Consider the following 24,541-nt stretch of genomic DNA (forward strand, 5'->3'; position numbering starts at 1 on the left):
GAAAAATAAAAACGCAAACCATTCAATACAGCAGGACTAGAATCTGGGAAATGAAAAAAGATAAATATACAAAAACCCTTGCCAAGAATCAGGTCTGTAAAATATTTCAAATGCGAGATATTAGGAAAAACGGTTTACCTAAATTTATAAAGCTTTGTATCGAAACGCCATGTTGGTGTCCCTTTCAGCACAGGCAGCCCAAGCGCACTAGTTGTGGGTTCGGGCTTCAGAGGTCATTTGGTCAGAATATACTAGAATTATTAGTGTATTATCTGATGCCAAATAAATGCAAAAAGTCTTAAAGATATGAAGTCTTCTTGTTTGTCTATCTTTACTAGTAGCCTTTAAGATAACGAAAATCGATATTTCTTGCATTATTACATGTGATTCGGGCCCTTATTGTTCGAATTTTATCACATGTATTCGAATCTACAACGCTAAGAGAAAAAAAAAATCATGATCACGCGAAATATTAATTCAAAAAGCTCCCTTACCTTTAGTTCATAGCCACTCTGTGTCCTACGGTCGGTTTAAACGCCGTTTAGTCGACTTTCTTTCCATCGAATACTGAACACTATAAAAGAAGTGTTCATTATAGTGTTCAGTATTCGATGGAAAGAAAGTCGACTAAACGGCGTTTAAACCGACCGTAGGACACAGAGTGGCTATGAACTAAAGGTAAGGGAGCTTTTTGAATTAATATTTCGCGTGATCATGATTTTTTTTTTCTCTTAGCGTTGTAGATTCGAATACATGTGATAAAATTCGAACAATAAGGGCCCGAATCACATGTAATAATGCAAGAAATATCGATTTTCGTTATCTTAAAGGCTACTAGTAAAGATAGACAAACAAGAAGACTTCATATCTTTAAGACTTTTTGCATTTATTTGGCATCAGATAATACACTAATAATTCTAGTATATTCCGACCAAATGACCTCTGAAGCCCGAACCCACAACTAGTGCGCTTGGGCTGCCTGTGCTTTCAGGAACACCCATATGGCCGCCGGATACCAACAAGAAACATCTGTTTTCGAGTTTTCCTACTAATGCGTAAATTCTTCGCTTGAGGGACTCACAAAGATTACAGTAATATTAATTCTGCGACAAGGAATATTTAGATTGCAAAATCTCCCAAAATCGGTAATGTTACAATTAATCCACGTAAGAGCTTTCCCGGCCGCCAGCTAAATGCCGCGTCACGCAAAAGCCTGGAAATTCCAGCGTCCACTCTCGCAAAACGAAGAACCCTTTCGAACCAAAAATTTGTTTATGTAAAGGTGTTCAGGTACTGTAATACCTTGTGAAAGTAGAAACTCAGAAGAATCGATAGTTTCTCAGGTTATAGTGCAGTCTTTCCTCTAGTGTACCGAGGTACCTGGCTAACTTAGGTTCTTGGCTTGCTTCAGTGTCTTGGGATACTTGAGTGTCTTGGATTACTTTAGTGTCTTGGCCGGTCTTGGCCTACTTGTGTGTCTTGGCCTACACTATAGGAAACATATATGAAATACCTACCTTCTTGGGCTCGATTACCGCTGTTCGGAAAATGAGCCAGCGCTCAGACCACTTCCCTTCTCGCTTGTACAAAGTGTGACGTAAATATTTATTTATACACTTCACTTCCTTGTTCCTTTTTGTCGAAAACAGTTGTCGCCATTTTTCAAGCAGTCATGGTTTATAGAGCGTCGGCTCTCCGCGGTTTAGCCATCACTCAGATGGTGTTTGCTGCTTTAATGATCACATTTGGGGCGGCTTGTATTTTTTCTGTAAACCACTGGTCGTCTAGAGTCGGGTTTGGAGTATGGGTCGGCTCTTGGGTATGTATTGAAGATCGTGCGCTGCCGCTCATCATCGTTTTGATTAAAATTTAAAATTAAAGTAATTTATTATTTATGGCGCCAGTCTGCTTTAAATAACTGTATGTAGAATTCAAAATATGCTGATAATGTGTCAGTAAGCGAAAAGACAGACATTTAAGCTTAATTTTCTTTCTTCTGTGCAAACATGATAGGCATCTTTGTCGAGTTTGCTCCCTCTCATCGCGGCGAATAAATTTGTATGGTAATAACATAATTTTTTAGTGATATTAGGCGTAAATGCCACGATTGTTATACGTAATTTCAAATCATCATCCATTATCTTTGGAAAATAACAAATGCAGCAAATAAACTTTTGAACTGACAATTAAACATTTTTCCTTCTAGGTTCTCATAACTGGAATTTTGGGGTATATTGGTGCAAAGGATGATGCAAGACCAAACAAATGTTTAGTAAGTTTTGATTTTCATATCTCGGTTTCTAGAATACAGTGCACTGCGACAAGATAAATGCATGACAAAACAGGTGTTGATGCCGTGACAAGTGGCCACCCTTAGGGTACCAGCAAGTGGCCGCTTAATGGAGGTTGGCTGCTAAATAGAGGTTTGATAAATTAGCAAAATCTTTAGTGAAAACATCGAGTCATTTTGAAACAAGCACCTGATGTGAGTGGCATAGCTGCAAATTACTAGTCCTCAATTGGTCGCCACTTTCTATCTCGGGTAGCCTGTGCCAGGCTCTCAGATAGTATAGTGCGGGCGTATTTTAAAAAACGAGCAAAGCGAAAATAAGACGCACGCGACTTAGGAAAGGGGGCGGTGGCGGCGAGAAAAATGGGAGAGAGAGCCGCGTTCCCGCACCTCTCTCCCCAGTCCCCCTCTACTTTTCATCGCTTTCTTTACTCTGCACCGCTCTCCACTATCTGAACGCTTGGAACAGGCTATATCTCGGGCTGTGTTTTCCTTCATCATACGGCTGAAATAAAGCCAAAGTAAGTGTATCAAGCGCTTGACTTGTGTGTGCTGTCCTTTAATAACTAAGAAATGAATAAGTCCTGTGGTTGAAAGGTAAACTGTTCCACCTCTTCTTTGTCAAAAACAGGGAATTTAAAAATTTGGGGGGTAAGCATTCCCTTTGCTAAGTCCCTGAGGGGGGGCACTTGGGTATCTTTTGGGTGGGTATGTGCCACCCGGGACTCCAAATTGGCACCCCGTTCTAAAAAAAAATTCCCTTAAAATTGATACCCCGTTCTAGAAATGGGCCCATTTTTTAAACCCCGTTCTAGAATTCGCCTTAAAACTGATACCCCGTTCTAGAAATGGGCCGTCCGTTCTAGAAAGTTTGTAAATTGAAATAGCCCTGTTTTTTTTAAAAAAATATTTCTTTATTTGTTCGACTTATACATCAAATAAATGCTTCTTCATAATCAGCAACAATTTTAAGCAGAAGATAAAGCCGTGATCCACAATTTTTCATACCCCGTTCTAGAAAACGCCTCTGAAATGGATACCCCGTTCTAAATCAGGAGCTTCAAAATCATGACCCCGTTGGGCCGCACATACCCGTATAGGTATTGTACGGGAGTACCCCCCCCCCCCCCCCCCCCCCCCCGGGGCTAAGTCTGATCCTTAAACAATTAGATTAGCATACAGGTAGTTCTTCGAAGAATGCTGGGCATTTTTATAACTTACAGAACCCTCTTTTACATGTAGATGCCTTATTGCAATGGTTTCGCATTGCTTGCACTATAAAATTGGATTTTATACATTTCTCCCATAAAGCACCTCTGAATCAAAATACTCTTATTATCTTTTGACTTTATGTGAAGAAGAAAATGGGTCATGTCCTCTTGAAAGTCTTCTTGTTGTTCTTGTTGTTCAGATGTTCTTTTAGCGAATGCAAAACTTTTCAGTTAATGTTTACCAGTTAGATTATGGTAATATCCTTGTTCTTTAAATTTCATGATCCAATTGCAGTCAAAAACTCTGTTGCCTTGTAATTTTCTTGCAAATTACCAATATTCCCTATTATTTTTCAGCATAGAATAGCTAAACTCTGGTGTTATAAACCACCAAATGGGATTCGATCATCATTCTCTTTCAACTTAGTATTATATTTCTTCATTAACTCCCACATGCTTTTGTTTGTCCACAGACTGGATGTTTCATGGGATTTTCCATTGCTGGCTGTGTTAAAGTTGCCTCCATGTTTATTTGTTATTGCATTGCTCTATCTGAATTCTCTAACAAAATTCGCAAATGTAGAGATGACTACTACAATGACAACTACTACAATGACTACTACCCAACATCCAGCTATAATTATCGACGGTATCATTCTTATGACGATTATGATTGCAGCACAGCTAAAATTGGTGCCGGACTGGGTTCTTGTCAATTGATTTTTTCCCTTGTGGTTTTCTTTGTTGCCCTTGCATCGTCTATCTACTGCTGCATGGCTGTTTGCGGTGAATCATCTTCTGGTCATGTAGTAAGTACATATACTGTACCTGTACATGTAATAAGATAATTTACACTTGACATTACTTCTTATAAAGGGAGAATGGGGGAGCGGGGGGAGAGGGGAAGAGGTAGGGGGCTAAAAATTGCCAGGCTATTTTTTGCAATCACAACCTGAGCTGAGTTGTTCAAAGCTGGGAGATTATAACCCAGGGTTAGTGTGAAATTTGAATGCAGCTCTATATGAAGGCTTAAAAAGTGAATTCAGTTTAATTCTTTTTGTCAACAAGTTGATGATTGGATGCTCTCAAAAATAACATTATTTTTTCCTTCCAATGTTCAACAACTATATATGCTAGTAAATAAAAAATAAATATTTGCTTACTTTACGGACCATTACATAACTCAGTACAACTTAAAATGTCATGATCAGTCACTCAGTATTTTATATCCCACCAGCTGCTTGCTCCAGAAAGGCAGGCTCTTAGAGTTTGTATGGTCCAGCACACCTTAGTACTTTAAATATGAATTACTGTTAGTATTGGTTTCTAATCTCCATTGCTTTCTAATTCTGGCATCCGCTTTCTTCTCATACAAAAAATAATAATGTGTTTTATGGATATATTCAGTGTTCCAGATAAGCGATGGGTCTCGGGCAGCTGTCTCGGGTCAATGACCCGAGAAAGAAGGCTTCCTGACCCGACAGATGACATACAAGTGTTAGTTAAATATAACAAAAAAAATTAGTGCATGTCGTGCAATTGGTGACCCCTCAGATGGTCTACACAACCCCCCGCTTGAAAGAATTAACTGGAACATTGATATTATCGTGCTTTAGTGGCCTGCAACTCTCAGCTTGATCTTCTTATTAAAATCCACTTGTTCTTCTATGAGGGTGATAACTGTATCTAAAATGTCTAAAAATGTGTAGTTATAAGGTCAAACACTCTATGATATTATTATCATGAAACAGGTCCCATCCTATCAAGCAGCAATGTACATGCATCCCCAACAAATGTACCCAGGAGGCCAAGCTGGTGTGGTTGTCATTCAACCTGATGGTGCCATGGCACCCATCCCTCATGGCTACATGGTAGCAGGACAGCAAGGTGCCTTCATGCCACCACGGGTAATAAATATGAGAAAAATAAGAACTTTTTTACATGTATATTGAACATCTGCTTCTTGTGCAACTTGGGAGTGGTCCCATAGAATCCTGAATTTACATAATCCTGCCTTAGTTAAGATCGACACCTTTTTATGGGTTCTGTCATTGTTAAGCACATCTTTATATGAATGAGGCTTAAAAAAAATTAGCAAAGAAAACTCTAGTTGTTTAATCTCAAAAGCTTGTGTTTGCTTAATATGCTTTTTTCTATCATGGGATTTGAAACCTAGTTCACTCTTCTAAAAGATTTTATGAAACATATCAACTGCTTGTGCAGCAGCTGAAGAGCTTCCACTTGAATGCTTAATCTAAAGGATTTCATCCACAGTCTCATAAGCTAGTAATCACCTTGTACTAATAACTTTTTTTTTTTTTGGTATTGAACATTAAGACAGAATTCTGATATTCAACTCTTGTCACAGATTTCTAACTGTGGAAATGGGCGAACACCTCCTTTATGTAAAAAATAACTCATTGTGGCTATAAATGACATCTAATATTATTTTTCATAACTTTATCACTGCAGCCAGGTGTACCAGGGCAACAGCCAGCAGGTTACTGGGTCATGCCATCAGGACCCAACCCAGCTCCTTCGGCCACATCCACATCTCGTGCTGGGGCTTCCGGAGCTACTGCAACTGCACAACTTCAGTATCAGGTAATCAGTCTGTAGTAGTCATGTTAACCCATTTGCCCCTGAACCGCCTGTAACCGCCCATGCGGATCCACGTCCTTTCTACCCTTTGTGACGTCATCAGTTTTAATGGTCAAGGACAACTTTGTCCGCTAACTTGTGCAGAGTGAAGAGATCTTTCAAACCATACCAGAATGAGCAGAATTCAGTCAAGGACACCGGAGAAAGAGGCAAAAAACCATCTAACATTGACCTGAAAATCTCCATGAAAATCTTGTTCCATTGCTCACCTACCTTTCCTTTCACCTAATCCTAAGATCCTGAAAGCTTTCCTAAAAACTATTCCCACCAAAATGAAGCCTACTAAATGCCCAGCAAGAGGAAAAAAAATGAGGCAAGAAAAGCGAAAAAAGAGGGGAGGAGAGAAAGTGAAAAGTAAAAGTCAAGACTGCTGTGACACTTTTAAACCCAAAAACTATCTCGAAATTTTGCTTTCTGCGCATGCCCGAACTTCGCAAGCTGATATTTTGTATCTGGATCAGAAGGCTGTGAAGTGTACGACCTGTAAACCGGTTTGTGGTAAGTTTTAGCTCTTTATAGCAGGACAGTGACCAGAAAACCACTCGAGTACCTTCAAAACGCATTTTTCGGCAAAATCTCCAGGAGCAAATGGGTTAAGGTGGTTGGTTACCTTCTGCACTCCGTTTGACCAGGCTCTTTCCCCACACCCAACCATTGGTGTTGGGTTTACAGGTTACATAGAGGCAGATCAAGTTATATTCTCATAGCAAAAATGAAAAAATAAAACATATATCTTTACCACTCTTACTGTATGCAAGCCAGCTCCAGTTATCCACCAGATATTAAACGGTGAGAGGAAAAATGGATTGTACGAAAACGACACTCATGTTTTAAGATGAGAAGGGAAGGCTGTTTCTCCCATTGCTCCTCATCTCACCTGATTACATTCAAGATTGCGGGATTGGACTAAATTTCTAGTTCGAGCTCCGATTATTTTAAATCTTTAACCTTCATTTGAATTAAAGTCAAAACTGCTAATGGCAAGGTAATGAGGAGGGATGCTCAAACTTCAAAATAATTATATGAGTTACATCTATGATTTTGTGGTCTAAAACAATTTATTGCCATTTTTGACAGCAACAATTGAAGGAGCATGAAAGACCTCCGCCATATTCATACAGTGCACAGACAGGAAATGCTCCACCATCTGCGTCTGCAAGTGGCGTCACTGAAGATGTGCCTGGAGTAATGACAATTTAAACAAAACTACTGCTGTTAAAGTAGCCTACATTGTATTTGTTCCACCAAATGTGACTTAATCATTAGTTTGCCATTTGAAGGGGGCTTGGTCTAGGTAGTTTGTGTTTACAGTAGCTATTGGACTGTCATTGTAATGATAAAACTTTGTAGCACCAATGATAGATACATGTAGCTGTTTGAAGTTGTCTATGCCAATACTGTTAAAATTATTCATTGTTTCCTGACTAATGTAACTCAGTGGAGAGATAAGCCATTGGATTCAAATGTAGCATGTGCTAGAACATACAAGATATACATGTAGGGTGGTTGGAAAGACTGGTGTCAAATAATAGATGGACCTCCACAAGGCACCGTACGTGATGTCTTGGAATTCACCCAAACAATAATTATTATACTGCAGAAACCAGTAGAGGCCATAATACTGGAAATTTAGAAGTTCAAATAATAAATTGCAAAAATAATGACAGGGTCATGTCAGTTTAAGAAAAGTAAAGCTTGGTGTAGGACTCTTTAAGTGCAGACATAATCTCCTTTACCTATGTTAACCACTCATCATTTCAGCAAAATAAGTAAAGTTTCCTTTTTAAGCTACAAAACGATCTTGTTTTACAATTTGATGTAGGAAAGTTAAAATCTTTTTTGAGAAAGCTACTGGTCTGTCCAGACTATGATAGCACATGGGTATTGTGTAACACCTTTAACCCTTTAAGCCCCAATATCCACATACAAATTCTCCAAACTGGTCTCCATACTTTTCCTTAAAGAATGAGCTAAGAGAATTTGATAAAAGATCAAGGTATTTTCTCTTTGCTGATCATATTATTAATTCTCATAACCTAATCTCTTAACAATGTATGGATATTGTTGGGAGAATATTGATGTTGGTCACCATTGGGACTTAAAGGGTTAAGTGTTCAGTAGTTTTTTTCCTCAAAGAAAGACAAAGTAAAAAGGTTATGTTTCTAAAAATAGGGGGAAACATAAAAGTATTTTTCCGCTTTGTTTAACGTTGTGGTTCAAATTTATTTTTGATCTACATTTTACTGGTACATGTATTTTTCTGTGTTAGTAAACCAGGAATAAAATTGAACCACAACATATGAAACATGACAAAAACAAATGTTAAAAATTTGCACTGTTTTATTGTGAGGCAAAAAAACTTGATAACAAAAATACCTATATTAATTTTTACAAGTACTGAATACTAAAACTAACTAGTTTCTACTTGTATGTCAATGGTTAAAAAATAGCAGTATGTCTCACATTGGCCTTAAGCTTAGCAAAAGGCCTTGAAAGACTAATAATAGGTTCCTGTCTAAATTTTTTTACTCAGAAAGGCTGATATTCCTAATTTGTCGGGTGGAAAGAACTGTCCAACATTTGAAAAACAGGAACATGTATGATTGTATAGATGTTATTTAGGTCCAAGGGGTTTTTGGGTAGTAAAATACAATCCAGTTGCACTCTTTGTAGGACAAACCAGATTTACTACTATATGATATGTGAATCTGGTCCAAGCTAATTCTAAGCTGAGATTTTTGTTAAGTGTTGTCATTATGCTGTTGTTAGAAAACAAAACTCAGGGTAAATTTTAGTTAAAGGGGGTCTCCATGAATCCAGCCCCAGGCCCTATGGAATTAGAATGCATAAATTATGTTGTAAACATTGTTTGTAGCATAACCACCAAGAAAGATGAATAAAATTTGTCTTGCTGGCTGTTGTACAGTTGAGAGTTCAGTTGTCATTGCCATTATAGAACTCTTTCTTGAGTTTAAATCATCACTTATGTTCTCAATCTTGCTACTTAGGATGTTTTCTTACTGACAACAAGGGCAATGGAGTAGCATGTTATTTCTACTTAGGCTGCATGACTGATAGAGTTAAAGGGAAACTCCTTGTGATTTTTTGCCCTTTTCACCAAAAAGAGACACAGCCTATGTACTCTTGGGTATGTAAGAGAAAAAATGGCTGTCAATTTTCCATGATATAACGAATTCGTTCTCAACAAGGGGTTAGCCCAGCTCCACCCTTTGAATGAATTTGATAATCTGTAATTTAACAAACCTTGAAAAATCGTGATAAAGCTTCTTATAATGTTATACATGTAACATATCTTTAACTGAGCACATTGTACTGCACTATAATAAAAATTATATCAATATTTGTACTTTATTTTTAAGGGGTAACATTACTGATGGCGTATTGGTTTATAAGATGGTTCTTAACCAAAGAGTGTTTTATCTACCAAATACCACAACAGAGTGCATATCTACAGCTTGGATTTCTGGCTCTGCATTAAGGGACGTAAATATTTGTAATAAGCTGGCTGCACCTGAAAAAGGAAGACACAGAGGAAAGTGTAATCTAATGATTAACAACGATGGTGTAGCAATGCAGGACGATGTAAATGGAAATTAAAGGCAAAGTGTAAACAACAAAGGAGAGTTTGTGAGAGGCTTGAACTCAGGAATCATTTCATAAGTAGATTGAGTATGATCGTCCAGGTGAATGTAGTCCTGAATAGGACTGTTGTTATTGACAGTGACTGACATTTCGACAACCTGTGCGGTAGTCATCTTCAGAGTCAAAGTGAGTGGTGAGTGGCAAGAGCATCTGGTGAGTTGTATCACGTCAGACTCAAAGTGAGTTGTAACCACATAATGTGGTTGGATAGTGTGACTCCAGAGAAACCCAGTATGGTGTTACCATAAAGTAGGGTATGACCATGAGGTAGGGAGTTACTATAGAGGGTTATGTGATCATAATGAATTGTGTCACTAGAAGGAATGATGTGTCCAGAAAGGATGGTGAGAACACAACAGATAGTGTGACCAGAAAGGATGGTGTGACTACGAGGTAGAAAGTGACTATGGAGGGTTGTGTGATCATGATGAATTGCATGACTAGAAGGGTTAAAGTGACCAGAAAGGATGGTGAGAACACAACAGAGAGTGTGGCCAGAAAGGATGGTGTGACTATGAGGTAGAAAGTGACCGTAGAGGGTTATAATAAATTGAGCAAATAGAAGGGTTTACGTGACCAGAAAGGATGGTGAGAACACAATAGAGAGTCTTACCAGAAAGGATGGTTAAATCATAAAGCATCAAGTAAACACAATGAATGGTGTGTCCTTAAAGAATTGTTTGACTAAAAGCAATGGTGACAACACAGTGGATAGTGTGACCAAAGAGGATGGCGGTGTAAACACAATGGATAATGTAACCATAAAGGTAGTTGTAAAACATGAAGCAAGGTGTGACCATAAAGGATGACGAAAGTCAAAGGCGTACATGGCGAGTATTCAATAGGTGGTACATGAAGACTTGTTGTGAACAAGGGGCATGGTGAGATAATTAAGGATGGCGGAAATGATGCTGTAAATGAAATGGATTATATTATCATAAAGCATGGTGTGACAACAAAGTTCTGTAACATAAAGAAAAGCCACCATTATAACATGATGTGACCACAAAGGATGGGATATAGGATGGCATGACACCAAAGGAGGGAGAGACCACAAGGGACAGGGTGACTAAAAAGCAAAGTGGGATGATCGAGTTTAGAGTGACCAAATATGACAGACTGTGTGCGTTATGTTTTTAATTTCGCTATATTTTGGATCAGTTACCTGACGGTCATTCAAAGCTGCCTTCTGAGCATACTTGAAAAGGGCTTCATATACATTGCCATCATAGCGTCCAAGAGGTGAGTTGAGAACAAAGTCTGAGTAATCAAACGCATCCACTAAAGCGACTGCTTCAGGTCTGACAGTGAAAAGGCAAAAATAATTTCATTTCAGTAAACTGTGGACATTGCAGCAGGATTTAAAAGTTGAGATTTTGCTTTGATTACCTGACAGTCTTAAAATTTTCTATCCCCAATAAATTGTAAAAACAAGGTAGGTTGAGCCAACAAAAGAAATTTCAAGTTAGAACATTGACTTGGCTAGAAGGCAGCTCTTACTGAAATGGAGAGATATTCTGTCAATTCTACTCCAAATGCACCCCCAATAACGTTAACAATGCACTTGCTGATAGAGGTTTTAAGGCCCATTTCTACATAACATGCATGCACAACAAGATCAGTGCTCAAAAATGATAATAAGCCACAAGGTACCTATCAAACAGGTCTATGACTATTTTACAGTATACTTTTGAGCTGTACTAACCTAAGTTGATTAATTAAGCTGTACACTTGCTGACGGACTGTTTGCAGCTGCTTTTCATTGAGAATTCCTGGCTAAAATGACAGGAAACAAAAAAAAACCTCTTAATGCGGGCATTGTGGTGGATTTTTTTTCATAAGAGAAATGATTTTGTTACATTAGTGTAATCCAGAACACAAATCTGATGCAACATGGGAGGGTCGGTCAAGGCAGTAGGGATGAACATGAGAAAATGTCAGGAGTATATATAGTGGGGGCAGTTTACCAGTACAATAAGCAACAACCTTCATGATGCAATAGTGGGTACTGCTGGAATAGAATGTTTGCACTTTTCCATGCAATTCGTTAGTCTTGTTTAAATATAAGTAAATACGATCTAACAAGTTTTCATTTTCACTGAGATGAGAAGAACTAAACTATTACAACTGTGATGTATCGTCATTATACTACAGAGGAGGCTTCAATGTCTCTTACCTCAATAAAACTCCCTGAGTTCTCAGTGATGCCATGCAGAACAAATAAATCCGCCAAGGACTTGAGAACAGTGCGCAAGTTTTGACTGATACCAGAAAGTTTCTCTATCGACTCAAGCAGAAATATAACCATGACACAGTGACTGTAGTCCTACCAAGAGATAAACAAACAGCTATGATTAATCTGATAAAACATTAACGTTTAAGTACTGGCATAAATCTCATTACTTTTTGCTTAACTTGCACTACAGACAGCAATCTTCCACAACTGTCCGGCCATCATCAGATGAAAAAACGTGACTCTCAATGATCTTTAATTGACTCCACCCGTGGCAAACGAGGGTTAGGTAAAAAAAACGAGGTTGGGTCTTAAAATATAGCGGTCTGGAGGTGGTGGATAAGTTGAACTGAGCTATAGACAGTCATAACAAGTTTCCCTGCTCTGATTTTCCCAACCCAACCATCCGCTAAATAAAGCTTCACTTTCGAGTTTGGAACAGCAAATGATGACTCTTGCTTTGAATCACTAACCTTGTTTTACCTCGCAGTTTAATAAACCACATGGTTATCATCAAGTTGTACAGACGGTACTTGAGAACAGGCGTTCAATAATTTGTCATTTTACTATTTAAACCTACAAGTCAACCTACAAATCATGCAAAGTTTTTTTACCTTAGCACAGCGAACTAAGTCAATCGATGTATCATTCCAAGCATCTATAGAATCCATTCCGGAAATTACTTTGTCTTGCAACTTTTCAGCTAAACTCTTTACCTCACTGCAGATTTGAGAGATAATAATGAACGAGAAGAGTTAAACTATTATTCCTTAAGTAATTATCAGCAAAAGCACAATATTTTGCATGGTCTGGGCACAGTCGAAAGAGCAGAAAGAGAAAACAGGAAATGGCTATTGGATTGAACTTATTATAATTATACCCAACCTTGTGGTCCTGTCCTGGTATATCCGTCTTTGTACTTTGGGATCCAGAAATTCACAGGCTTTTGTTGCTGGACACAGTTCTGGTTTTTGCAAGAAGAATGAAAGTGATTCGGGTGGAGCTTCTCCTTTCCGTAGATTTGAAGCAATTTTGACAAGATACCTGCAACATCCACAATAACAAATGACAACCCTTCTAAATCTTTAAGACCTTATCACCAAATACTTTACAGCAGCTACCTGTATACAGCCACGCCCTTCCCTTAAACAAAAACAGGGCTAAATTCAGCCAGTCGTAGTCTCCCTCAAAATAGCAGTGAAATTTTATAAGTATAACTTGAAGGTTTTTCTTTGGTTTGTATCCTTTTTAGACAAAGATGACTGTCCAAATTTCTTTGGAGTCGAGAATCAAAATAAATTGGTAAGAGCTGAAGAATGTGGGGGACTGCCAGTTGGCTCCACATCTAGAAATAGTGACCTCAACAGTCTATGTGCTTAACGGCAAGTCCAAATGACAAATAATTTTCTTGCAATGGACAGTTGTCTGTTGGGGAGGTGAAGCCAGGGTAATCCAATAAGCAAGTTATAATCTAGGTATCACTGTGTGTGCCATGGAACAAGGCTGTATAGTTTCAAGGGGCTCAATATCATTCTTAAAAAGAATTTTCATTTTTGGTATCAAAGTCCTTTGATAGGAAAACCTAAAAGCACGGAACCTACAGCAAAATGATTCAATTATGTTTATGCTAGATCCGATCTCTAAGCGTTACAAATGTCCCTGTGAAGAAAAGAGATGTAAACAAACCAGTCAAGATCCATTTTGCTTTTCCCCTTAAAGAAGTGTAAAAACCTTCCGGGCACGCTGCTATCCTTAACTAGCCAAAGTATCTTCAGGGTATAGATGTATGGCACAGAATAGCAACAAAAATGTGATGTAAAGTATGTTCAGCTTACCTAGCAACTTGCAAATAAAGCACATCATTGTCTCCCTCGTAAGTACAAGCAGCATTTATCATTGAGTACAACGTAGGCAAACCACTATACAGTAAATATCCATGTCCGCCACAAGCCAATCGACATGTCTCTGCATGGTGCATGGATGTTGACGTACAGAAAGCTTTAAGACCACTGGTGAAAGCATGAACCTACAAGATATTATTCCAAAATAAATAACACAGGGAAATGTTGAAATGTAGTGATAGTTATTAACATAACGTAACGCAACATAACATATTCCGTAAGTAGGGTCAAGTAGGTTGAGTACATGACTTGTATGATCGTCTGGGTGAACGTAATCCTGAATAGGACTGTTGTTGTTGTTATTATTGTTGACATAGCAAATTTTCATAGCCTATAACATCATGGCTTAACTGACAGACAACCAATAACATTGTGACTTAACTGACCAATCAAGACAATAACCAGAGTTTAATACCATCAACTGACCTGATCCAACTCACTTTTACTCTAAAGATGACTACTGCAAGGGTCGTCGAAATGTCAGTCACTGTCAACAACAATAGTCCTGTTCAGTACTACATTCACCTGGATGATCATACTCAACCTACTTTTGAAATGACTCTTGGGTTCAAACCTTTCACAGTTTTGTGACATTATCCCGGAAAGGCAAACGTTAATAAACAAAAACACCTAAAAGAGCAAATCAAAAGGTTGATCCTTATGTCTTTCAATTACAATTTTAATGTGGCAAAAAATATTGCCTTTACCTGGGGAAGCATGGAGAGATTTCCAGCTCTTATCTGTTTTTGAGTTTCATGGTACAAACTCCAAACATGATCAAACGCAAATCTTGTAGCATAGGCCATCGCTAATCCTGGTATCAGTTTGTACTGTTGAGTTTTATAGTCAATAACCTGTAGTTCAGAATCACTGTTGACGTAAAAGATTTATAAATAATATGAATTATTTACATCTTGTAACTGATGTAGCAGTGTACTTAGTCTTAGTGTAAGGTGGCTGCAGTAATCTTTCAGGTATCACTCAGCTTGCAAGGGGCATACCCAGATCTTCACAGTGGTCAAACGAGTGAAATTTGCAAAAGTTAAGCGAAATACTTCAAAGTTAAGGTTGCTACTTTCACTATCGAACGTTTAGGGTATTACCAACATCCTGTTAGTTTACTAAACTTTTTAAAAGTTTACTAAAAAAGTTCTAAGTGATTGAAAACCGATGCTGACGTTATTATTGGCGCCATTTTCAAACATGATTCTCTTTTAGCGCGAAGTGTTTTCAGCGAAAAAGTTCAAAAAATTTTGAGAAAAATGGAAAGATAGTTATATTGACTAACTGATTGATACATCTTTGCCCATTTTTCTCTAACTGGTAAATGAAATCCCAGCAATAAAAAACAAAAATAACGATTTAGACGTTTGACCGCGGTGGTACCCAGATCTGGGTAGTGACATGTCATCTGCACTTGTTGCTCAGGCGTCATTTTGTGGGGAAACCACTGGTGTTGTCTTTAAATGTTGGCTGTTTCCTCAGGCAAGCAGAAATATAACCCGTGATCAAGTGGTGGAGGTTACTATATCAAGGAGTACATCGTATAATTATTAGACCAACGTCAATCAGAAGTAGTAACTGAAGAGTTACCCAGGGCATCTGATTGGTTGAAGCTAATCTGGGTAGTGACAAGTCATCAGCACAGAATTTATGCTCTTGTCCTCAGACGTCATTTCACTGGGAAGCCAATGGTGGTGTTGCAAAATGTTGGCAGTTGCCTCCAGTGCTTATTGTACTCATGCAAAGAAAATGAGGCTAACCTTCACACGGTACGAGACGAAAATTTCGATCGGTTGAAAATTTGTGCATTTAGGTGTTCCATTCATGCAGAACCACCTTAATTAACCGTATGAAAATTTAGACGCTTTATAGCCATTCAAAGTTCCCTGTAAACAGAGCGAAAAAGTTGAACTATCCCGTGTGAAAAGTATCGCGTCAAATTTCTTCAGCCGGTCAAAAATTCATCCAGTGCCCTGTGAACATGGCCTGATATTTTAATTACAGGAATTTCTAATACACATGTGACATGAAATGCACATTTAACAGGCTACACCAATAATTATTGTATCATTTAATCTACAGAACACAATGCATATGGTTCCCAGCAAATCATAAGTTGGACAGTTGACAGAAAGCTTACCCAGGTTTTAGTTTGCCTTGTCTTCTTACTGCACTGTAACGTATAGCAATTGTCAGTGCTTGTGATAATGATTGAAAAGATGAGAAAACAATCTGTGCACGTACAAAACTCATTGTTCCGTAAAGAAGTTTGGAGTTTGCTGGCTTTGTTAAGGTACCATCAGGGGAAAGCTGTTGGGAAATTAAAGGTAAGAATAAAAATAAAATTACTTGACAGTAGACATAAGCTTCATCAACTGGAGATCCCTTAAAAGAATGACAAGAATGAATGATAAGGTGGAACGATCTGGCTTGGAATGATCTGTCCATGGAACGAAGTGACCGGATAGAAGCTACATTATACTCATCACAAATCGCTAAAACAGACACGTACTGCTTCTTACATTCAATCATCGCACTTTTTTCTTACTCAGAGATGAGCCCCTCTCCTTCCCCAATGTTTTTTTTTTTTTTTTTTTTTTTTTTTTTTTTTTTTTTTTTTTTTTTCACTGCTTACACTGCTTACATTATTTACAACATTCATACCATACTTACAATACTGACAATACTTATTGCTTACATTGCTAACAATACTACTGTTTTCAAACATTATTACATTTCGTATGCTTCAAGTACACAGTTGCATCAGAAGAAACTTATTTAAGGATAGTTGGCGTTATTGAGGCAGGATAAGCTACGGATGAAAGACATAGAGAATATCAGGGGGCGTTGGGAATAGCGCCATGGTAGAAACGATAGTTTCTACGTGATGTCGTGTAGGAATGACCATTGTTTGGGCAGAACATTGTTTGCTTCTGCTTGTGCTTGTATGTTGTAAATTGTCTTTAGGTGTTTGAGAAATCCTTGCAATAGAGGTATAGCTTCTTTTGTTTTGCAGAGCCAGATATAGTGCCTGGCAATAAGAAAACAAAAGTTGATCTGGCGTTGAAGTTTAGAAGAGTCTGATCTCAGGCCTAGTGAAACAGTCATGTCTGCAGAGTAACTATCGGGAATAATTTGGCAAAGTTTTAATCGCGTTATGATGCTCTCCCAGAAGAGCGCCGTTTTGGGGCAGGACCAGAAAAGGTGTACGAGTTTTTCTGGTTCTTTTTTACAAAAGGAGCAGTTGGAGTTTTCTTTTACTCTTATCTTAGTTAAGAAAGCGTTTGTTGGTATTCTTCTGTGCAGCAATTTAAATTGAAATTCCCTGAGTTTTATGCTTTTTGTGATTTTATGAGCTAGCTGGTAGGTCGCACCCCACGTTATTTCGTTTTGACCTAAGTTGCAGTCTTGATTCCATTTTTGCTGGCTTGTAGTAGGGGGGGCACTTTTCTTTGTAATTAATTTGTCATACACCAACTTGCTTGCTTTTTGGGCTTTCATTAGTTTTGTCGAAAAGCTTTCGTAACTATTACCTTCGTTTGTGTGGTCACCTTGGTTGAATGTGTTGCATAGCTTTTTAAGAGCAGAAATTATTCCACAGTATGCCAAGGGTTGGACCTTGATGTCGTATTTGTTTAAAAGTTCTGGTGGAGTGAGGAATTTTCCTTCTCTGTTCCTTAAGTGCTTAACTTTTGTGATGCCTTTACGATACCATTCTTTAAAGAAAATAGGGCTGTCGTTAATCCTTACAAGTGAGTTGTACCATATGCCTTGTTCTGAAAGCTGGCTCTCTGATGTTATCCTCTCTTCAAAATTGATTTCTGACCAGATTAGGAGAATTTCCTTTAAGAAACTGTCTTGCGTTTTGAAGATATTAGCTATGTCTATCTTATTAAGGTTGCTTGTGAACGGTAGGGTACACTCAAACTTTTTCAGTTCAAGATCTAGAAAAAGTTTCCATTTACCCTGATTATCTGTATCCAGGTACTTTTTTATCCAAGTGGTTTTTAGCGCTTTATTGAAAGATAGTATGTCAATCATTTTGAGGCCACCTGCTGGGTAATTGTTAATCATAATATCTCGCTTTATTTTATCGCCCTTTCCGTTCCAAAGGAACAAGTAAAAGAGCTTGTTAATCTCGCTAATTATTTTTTTGTTTGTGCACAAGGGTGCCAAGACGTACACAATTTGAGAAGCTACTAAGCTTTTCAGAACAGTGATCTTCCCACTTAAGGTTAATCTACGGTATTTCCAGTTGCTTAGAATATTGTTAATTTTTTCCAGTTTTTCCTTATAATTTAGAAGTACAGTGTTTTCAGGGTCTGTCGTAAACCAAACGCCTAAAGATTTTACTTTGTTTGTTTGCCATCTGAAATTTCTTTCTGGAAGAAGAATATAGTGGAAAAACAGAAATCCTTCCCCAATGTTGAGGCATGCATATTTTGGAGCACTGAGATGACTGTAATACCCAGATCTACACCGCGGAAGCAGAAATGCATTCAAGTGTTTCAAGATTTTTGATGAGTATTTTAGATGACTATAGAAACTGGTTGCTTATGGGAGCTTAATTGTCACTCACAAGAGGCAGGGGCAGATGGAAGTTCAATCACCGCACAGTACATGTGGTTAACAGTACATGCATTATACATGTACGAGATGTAAAATGATTTCATACCTTTGCTAGTCCCATTAGCATATGATCCAGTGGAATTCGTACATGATCAAGTAATAAAAATCCATTATCATTTGGGTCCAGGGAACCGGAAAACTTGGGGCCAATTTCTCCAATAGTTATTCCTTACACAAGAAAAAAATTCAAGTCAGGTCATTGCACAAAACATCATGCATTTGAAAAATCCTTTAAAATAAAGCGAAGGTCACAGGCTGCTTATTAACTAACCCTTACAATAGTATACATTGATACTGTCTTTCTGGTTGAAATTTCGAGTAATTTAATTGGTATAGAATACAGATTATCTCAAATTAAAGGCAACTTGACTCGAAATTTATTAAAACTTAATATCACAAAACTATAATTATGGAAAATATCACAAAACACACCAGGCAGAGGTTGATGAGTGTTTAAGTCTCGTAACTGAACTATAAACATCTGTATTCCATGGTCCTTTGCATCCACAATAAGTCTTGCAACTACAATGGCGAAATTGGATGACTTGCCCACTATTAAAAAAGGTATCAATGAAACGAATTAAATCAAAATATTTTCTTTACAAAAAAAATTGAAACATTTAGTGACTTCAGACTATAGCAGAGGCAGTGTTCCCATCCCACCACTGCAACCTCATGATGGTATGGAGTGAAAGATTTTGCCTTGTGTTACAGATCTTCTCTCCATAAACACCAAAATTCTCAAGAGGTTTCTCATTCTACTGAGATTGTTTTTTAACAGACTACACTCTTTGTGCACATTGACCTAAGGCTTTAGGAGCTCACTAGGCCTCCTTGTGGAGATCCGAAAAATGTGTTGTGTTCTTGTTAGCCATCATGTTGAATTTGAACCTTGTGAGTCTACAGAATCTGTAAAATACTGTGTAATCTTAGAGAAATTGGAGTGTTGTAACCTTAGAGACCTGGAATAAAATACTGTTCAGTTCCATGTCGCCTTCACTCTTTGAAAATTTGATAATCTCTTTTTCTCTATTTTCATAAATTTCAGTAAAAAAGCTTGAGAGAATATGTAGCAGTTTGTGGGATCCTGTCAGATGTATCTGAACAGTTTAAATGTACAGCAAGTGCAATCATAAATTCTGCAATTATGTCCAAAAAACTTACAGTTTCCTGGCCACCATTTGGAAGCCGAAAGTGATGGTGAGTGGATGACAAATTCTTGAGCTTTCTTATCATAGGTTGCTGTTGTCTCCAAGCCTCGAATAAAAGTTCCTAAAAAAATTATTATATTGTTGTTGTTATATATGATTGTGATAATTTATTCTGCTTCTTCAACTACAGTGAATTCCTATTTTCACTCATACAAGAAAGATGCACCCAAACATACTAGGTAGCCTGGTCTCTAAGACATGTGTTATAAATGCATATTTTTGTCACAAGTCAAATCTGATTTCAGGTTAAAATTTTTTTAACCTTCCCCAAGGCTACAGTACCTGTGCAAACAGTGTTTAACAACTTTAAAATTTAGAGAACTAATTACCACGCAAAAATATTTCATATTAAAAAAGGGAAAATTCAATCTGTGGCTGATAACCATCTGGCCCTGCTTCCTACTGGATAAATCACTATCCTGCTGCACTGAATAATGCAGTTGGTTTTCCGGAAAGTCAACCACTGGGTAGTGATTTATGTGGTGGATAGTGCTATCCCAGTGTTATAAAAGTTATAAAATATTTTCAATTTCTCTATTATTAATGAAAGAGCACCTAACCAATATTAATTTTATTTTAGATTCCAAAACTATGACTTGCCAGTAAGTTAATGAAGTCAAAGTTGGCCATTATAAGTGCTTACACAGTCGAAACTTCTGTAAGTGACCACCCAAAATGCAAAGACTGAGTGGTCCCTTATGGTTGTTTACAAGAATTGAACCACGGGGGCTCTCTTCCGAGAAGAGGTCCAGGCACATTTACTTTATGGAGAATAATATATTGCAGGCAATGTTGCATTAGGATATGTGGAGTTCCATGTTATCACTAAAGTGCTTTGTATATTCTAAGTAACATAGTGCATGCAGCAAAAATAGAGATCAGAGAATGCACCAAGTGGTCGCTTACAAGAGGTTAAAAACAATGGAAAATTATCAACTGTCAGGCTCAAAAAGTGGTCGCAGTCGCTTACAGGAGGCGGTCATTTACTAGGGGTTCCAACTGTAAGGCTTTGACTGGGAAAATTTTGGTGTTTTGGATTCGCAATTAGATGGTCGCACAAACGGAGGCTTGACTGTAATACCTTTGCTATAGAATCAAATTTAATCAATTATTCATTAAATTTTCTTCATATATTCAAAGACAGTTTATTGAGATGTATTAATAATTCATAATAAACTTTGAAAATTGTTACCATGGCCTAGTTCAGTTTGTGCATAGGTTCCAATGATCTGGTAAGACTCTGCCAGAGGAAGCCACTTGGCTTTTTGTTCAGGGGTCCCTTGACTCTGTAAATACCATTCAGTTGAGAAAAAATTAATAAGTGGACAACAGTTGCTGGAAGAAATCAGTGGCAAAAATTATGTGAATACCACAAACAAATTTATAAGAAAGGAGAAAAGTTAGGTTGACCAGTGAAACTGCAAACATCTACACTCTTTATTTGAGTATCAATTTATATACTAATCTCTATATATCTCCTACTGGACACAGGGCCATCATTTTACGTAGTCATCTAAGATAATTATGAAGGTCTAGCCATTTGCAGCCCAGCAAAGGCAGAATCTTCATTATTAGGTATTGGCCCAGCCCAACAGATTGAACCTATAAACATTAACTCCTGCATGCATTGCAGTCAACTGCAATATAGACTGGGCATGATCGAGCTAGTCTTGCCAAGGTTGCATTACAAACTAAAACTTGACTTCCACCCTCTGAACTTGTTAAATCAAGGTGTGTTTGGAATCAAAATTTTTCTGGAAGCCAGTCCCTGAGCTACAACTGTACCAGGAATACATGCACCCATATAATTATTTCACATCAACAGTGCAACAGTATATGGTTAATAGAACTTTCAATTGTACTCTTCACAATAAATTATAAGCAAAAATTAAAATTTTAAAGTAAATTGATTTTTAATTGATTGAGGTTAAGACACTGATTTATCTTGTACATGCCTACCTTTATTGTTGGAATAAACATTGTGTTGCTCAGAGCATATGGAAAATATGTGCCTGAAAGACTAAAAACATTTTTTTGTTAATCTTTCATGGCTCAAAGTGTAGTACCTTGTGTAAATATAAAATGTAGTACTGACCATAAAAGTTACAGACACTTTTTTACTTTATCCATTTTGAACCAAAAAATAATGTACAGTAGTCACCAACAAAAATGTAATAATTGATGACAATTTCACAACTATTTAGTTTTAGAGAGAAGTTGACAAAAAATACTTAAAATGTGAAAGATCAATAACTTTTTATATGCAGTGCAGTTATTGTACCACAATCTCTATCCCATTAGGAGCCAGCTACTCAAGACGTGGGGAACGGAGGATATTACCATATTCCTGTCATGCATTGTGATCAAACTATATTATCAAACAGCCGAATCCCATAAGCCCCTCCGAATATAAGCCCCTCCAAAAATAAGCCCTTCAAAAAGGGCCTTTGAAAAATATAAGCCCTGGGGCTTATTTTCGGAATTTTACGGTAATTCAAAAACACCATGCATACAACAGATAAGCAGCGATGTATAAGGAGAGAAAGGTCACACAGTCAAATCTTACAGAGAACATTAAGAAAACAGGATACTTTAATCAAGGAATCATTCTGTCATCCAGATGGAAGATGAAAAATTAGGTAAAGACCTAGAACTTTACCTCCAAATCTCACCCTTAAAGCGGCGAATGTCCCCGCAACTTTAGGTAAAATTCATGTTTTCATCACACAGAGCAGAAACAATCACCCTGAAATAGGCACAAAGCATGCTGGGAAGATGGTAATATCCAGCTCCTTTGATGTGGGATAATTCTGAAGGTGCAGTTGCGTAGAAGTGCTATGGCTAGAACCCTGTTTAGTTTTTCCTTAGCCACACCCTTGAGTTCTTGGTGTCCATATTGATGTCTTGCAAAAACAATTTTTCTACCTAGTATCAGCCTTACATTGCTGTAGCCACAGTGACACCATAAAAACAATGAGGTAAAGAATTTTCTTTGCGTCATTGTTTTTCCCCTCTCAGAGGAAGTTTAAGGTTACATTACTGACTATGTTGTAAAAAATAATACAGTTGACTCTCTCCTAATGGACACCTTGTAAAATGGACACCTAGAGTTGGTCAGCCTGCCTTTCTTTACATCCTTTACTTGCAATTGACTCTCTGTAAGATAGACACCTCTTTAATATGGAGACTTTGTCAAGGCTTAAAAAAACTTGATTTCCAGCTTGTTCTTTGGGCAAGCAGCTTTCACATTTTGCCCGCTCAGAGCCACTTCTTGTTTGACTTAGTGAATGATTTGTTTAGAGGATGGCATGCCTGGATCCTTACCCATCACGAAAGTAAGCTTTAAAATTTACTTTCCCAGCAAGAAAATCTACTTGTCCCAGTGGGACTATCGGACAGGGCTTTTCTCAAGCTCTGCTTATAAGTTCTGGTCACTGCAAAGGTGTCTGTTTTAGACAGAGTTCGCTGTAACATAATAGCTTAATTATATTTACCAAGCAGTAAAAACCAGAGTAATTTAATCAAAAAATAATGTACCTGTTCAACATGCGAATGTCATCTTCATTAGTAATGTTGTACTCCTTATGTAGTTCTAACATCCGCAGCCCTTTTTCACAAGACCTTTCATACTGGTGCTTGCGATCACAAACATATGCATCTTCCTTGCTAAAAATGGGATCCTTCACAAGCAAGGATTCTAAAAATGTAAAGGATGGAAAGACATTATACAGGATAATATTATATGACCTCTCAGATCAGTACAGCGCTAGAAATTGTTTTGCTATAACAGCCTGCACCATGTGAATGACACATCAAGTCATTGTTGATTGCAAATTCGGTAAGGGTTTTAAATGGTAGAATACAAGACTAACCACAAGACATCTAGGAAACTAAAAAAAACAAGACTTCAAGACTCACTGCAAACCATTCTGAAATTTTGAAGATTTGATGAAATTGTTTCCAAAACCCACAATTTTCTTACTAGTTACTATAATTATATCTGCCACCCTTATACATGAATTCAGCTACGTAAATAATGTTCTGAGTAATCATAAATAATTATCCTGTTTGCAGAGCCTCTTTCAATCCTCCTAGCCTGTGTAGCATAGTGGTTTTGGTCAGGCACACAAACAAGCCAAGGTAGGCAAGGGCAGTAAAACTGCCATGAGGATATTGGGGTGGTAGCAATAGTTTTTATTTTTCTCATGACTTTGTCACTCTTTCGCATACTTTTGCAGCTTCACATGCTTTTGCGGCTTCACGCCATTTCATGGCTTTGTTGCTCAGCAGTATGTCTGACAAAATCGTCATGCTATGCAGGCCATGATCTTCCTTAAAAAACTGAAAAGAGGGAATTAGAGTTTCCCTCCTCTTCCCAATTTTTCTTCAAAGGAGACTATGCAAGCAGGAAAGAAAAAATTAAGATGAAATAACTTCATACAGTCAAAGTGCAAACACTACAGAGGTATCTGTTTTATAGATGAAGGAGTTGTGGTGTTCAGTATATATATTTAGAACAAAGTGAACTGTGCATAATATAAATAGGTATTTAGATTTGCCATTTATTGGTACATATTTATCTACCACCCCTTCACTCACATCAATGATCAATCTAGACACCATTTTTTACCTCCTTTTATGCACTTGTCATTGTAAGTATTCAACAATGCTTTCGAAGGTTCAGAGAAAAGTGATCAGTTGAGGTTGAACAATTAAATCATGGCAACAAGCCACGACAT

At 37.6% G+C, this 24,541-nt stretch overlaps 2 protein-coding genes across 2 annotated transcripts in view; one reads left to right on the top strand and one right to left on the bottom strand.

The window, feature by feature from the left end:
* The first annotated feature begins 1,607 nt into the window (after positions 1–1,607).
* LOC140946295 (uncharacterized) lies at positions 1,608–9,087 on the top strand. The gene is made up of 6 exons (XM_073395388.1): positions 1,608–1,819; positions 2,207–2,272; positions 3,975–4,310; positions 5,253–5,408; positions 5,974–6,105; positions 7,240–9,087. Exons 1-6 carry the CDS (start codon positions 1,673–1,675, stop codon positions 7,360–7,362), a joined length of 960 nt encoding a protein of 319 aa, XP_073251489.1. The 5' UTR covers positions 1,608–1,672; the 3' UTR covers positions 7,363–9,087.
* Positions 8,485–24,541, bottom strand: part of LOC140946293 (peroxisomal acyl-coenzyme A oxidase 1-like) — a 17,358-nt gene continuing 1,301 nt past the window's right edge. Inside the window, exons 2-16 of the mRNA XM_073395386.1 lie at positions 23,340–23,499; positions 21,762–21,822; positions 20,995–21,088; positions 19,756–19,863; positions 19,024–19,143; positions 18,638–18,759; positions 16,103–16,272; positions 14,667–14,829; positions 13,894–14,084; positions 12,944–13,102; positions 12,673–12,778; positions 12,002–12,151; positions 11,531–11,601; positions 10,991–11,126; positions 8,485–9,694 (exon numbers count right to left, since the gene is read on the bottom strand). Of these exons, the coding sequence (XP_073251487.1) occupies positions 9,632–9,694; positions 10,991–11,126; positions 11,531–11,601; positions 12,002–12,151; positions 12,673–12,778; positions 12,944–13,102; positions 13,894–14,084; positions 14,667–14,829; positions 16,103–16,272; positions 18,638–18,759; positions 19,024–19,143; positions 19,756–19,863; positions 20,995–21,088; positions 21,762–21,822; positions 23,340–23,499 (1,874 nt within the window). The 3' untranslated portion in view covers positions 8,485–9,631. The remainder of the gene's footprint in view (positions 9,695–10,990; positions 11,127–11,530; positions 11,602–12,001; positions 12,152–12,672; positions 12,779–12,943; positions 13,103–13,893; positions 14,085–14,666; positions 14,830–16,102; positions 16,273–18,637; positions 18,760–19,023; positions 19,144–19,755; positions 19,864–20,994; positions 21,089–21,761; positions 21,823–23,339; positions 23,500–24,541) is intronic.

This window comes from Porites lutea, chromosome 8 (assembly GCF_958299795.1).
Source record: "Porites lutea chromosome 8, jaPorLute2.1, whole genome shotgun sequence".
Lineage (NCBI taxonomy): Eukaryota > Metazoa > Cnidaria > Anthozoa > Scleractinia > Poritidae > Porites > Porites lutea.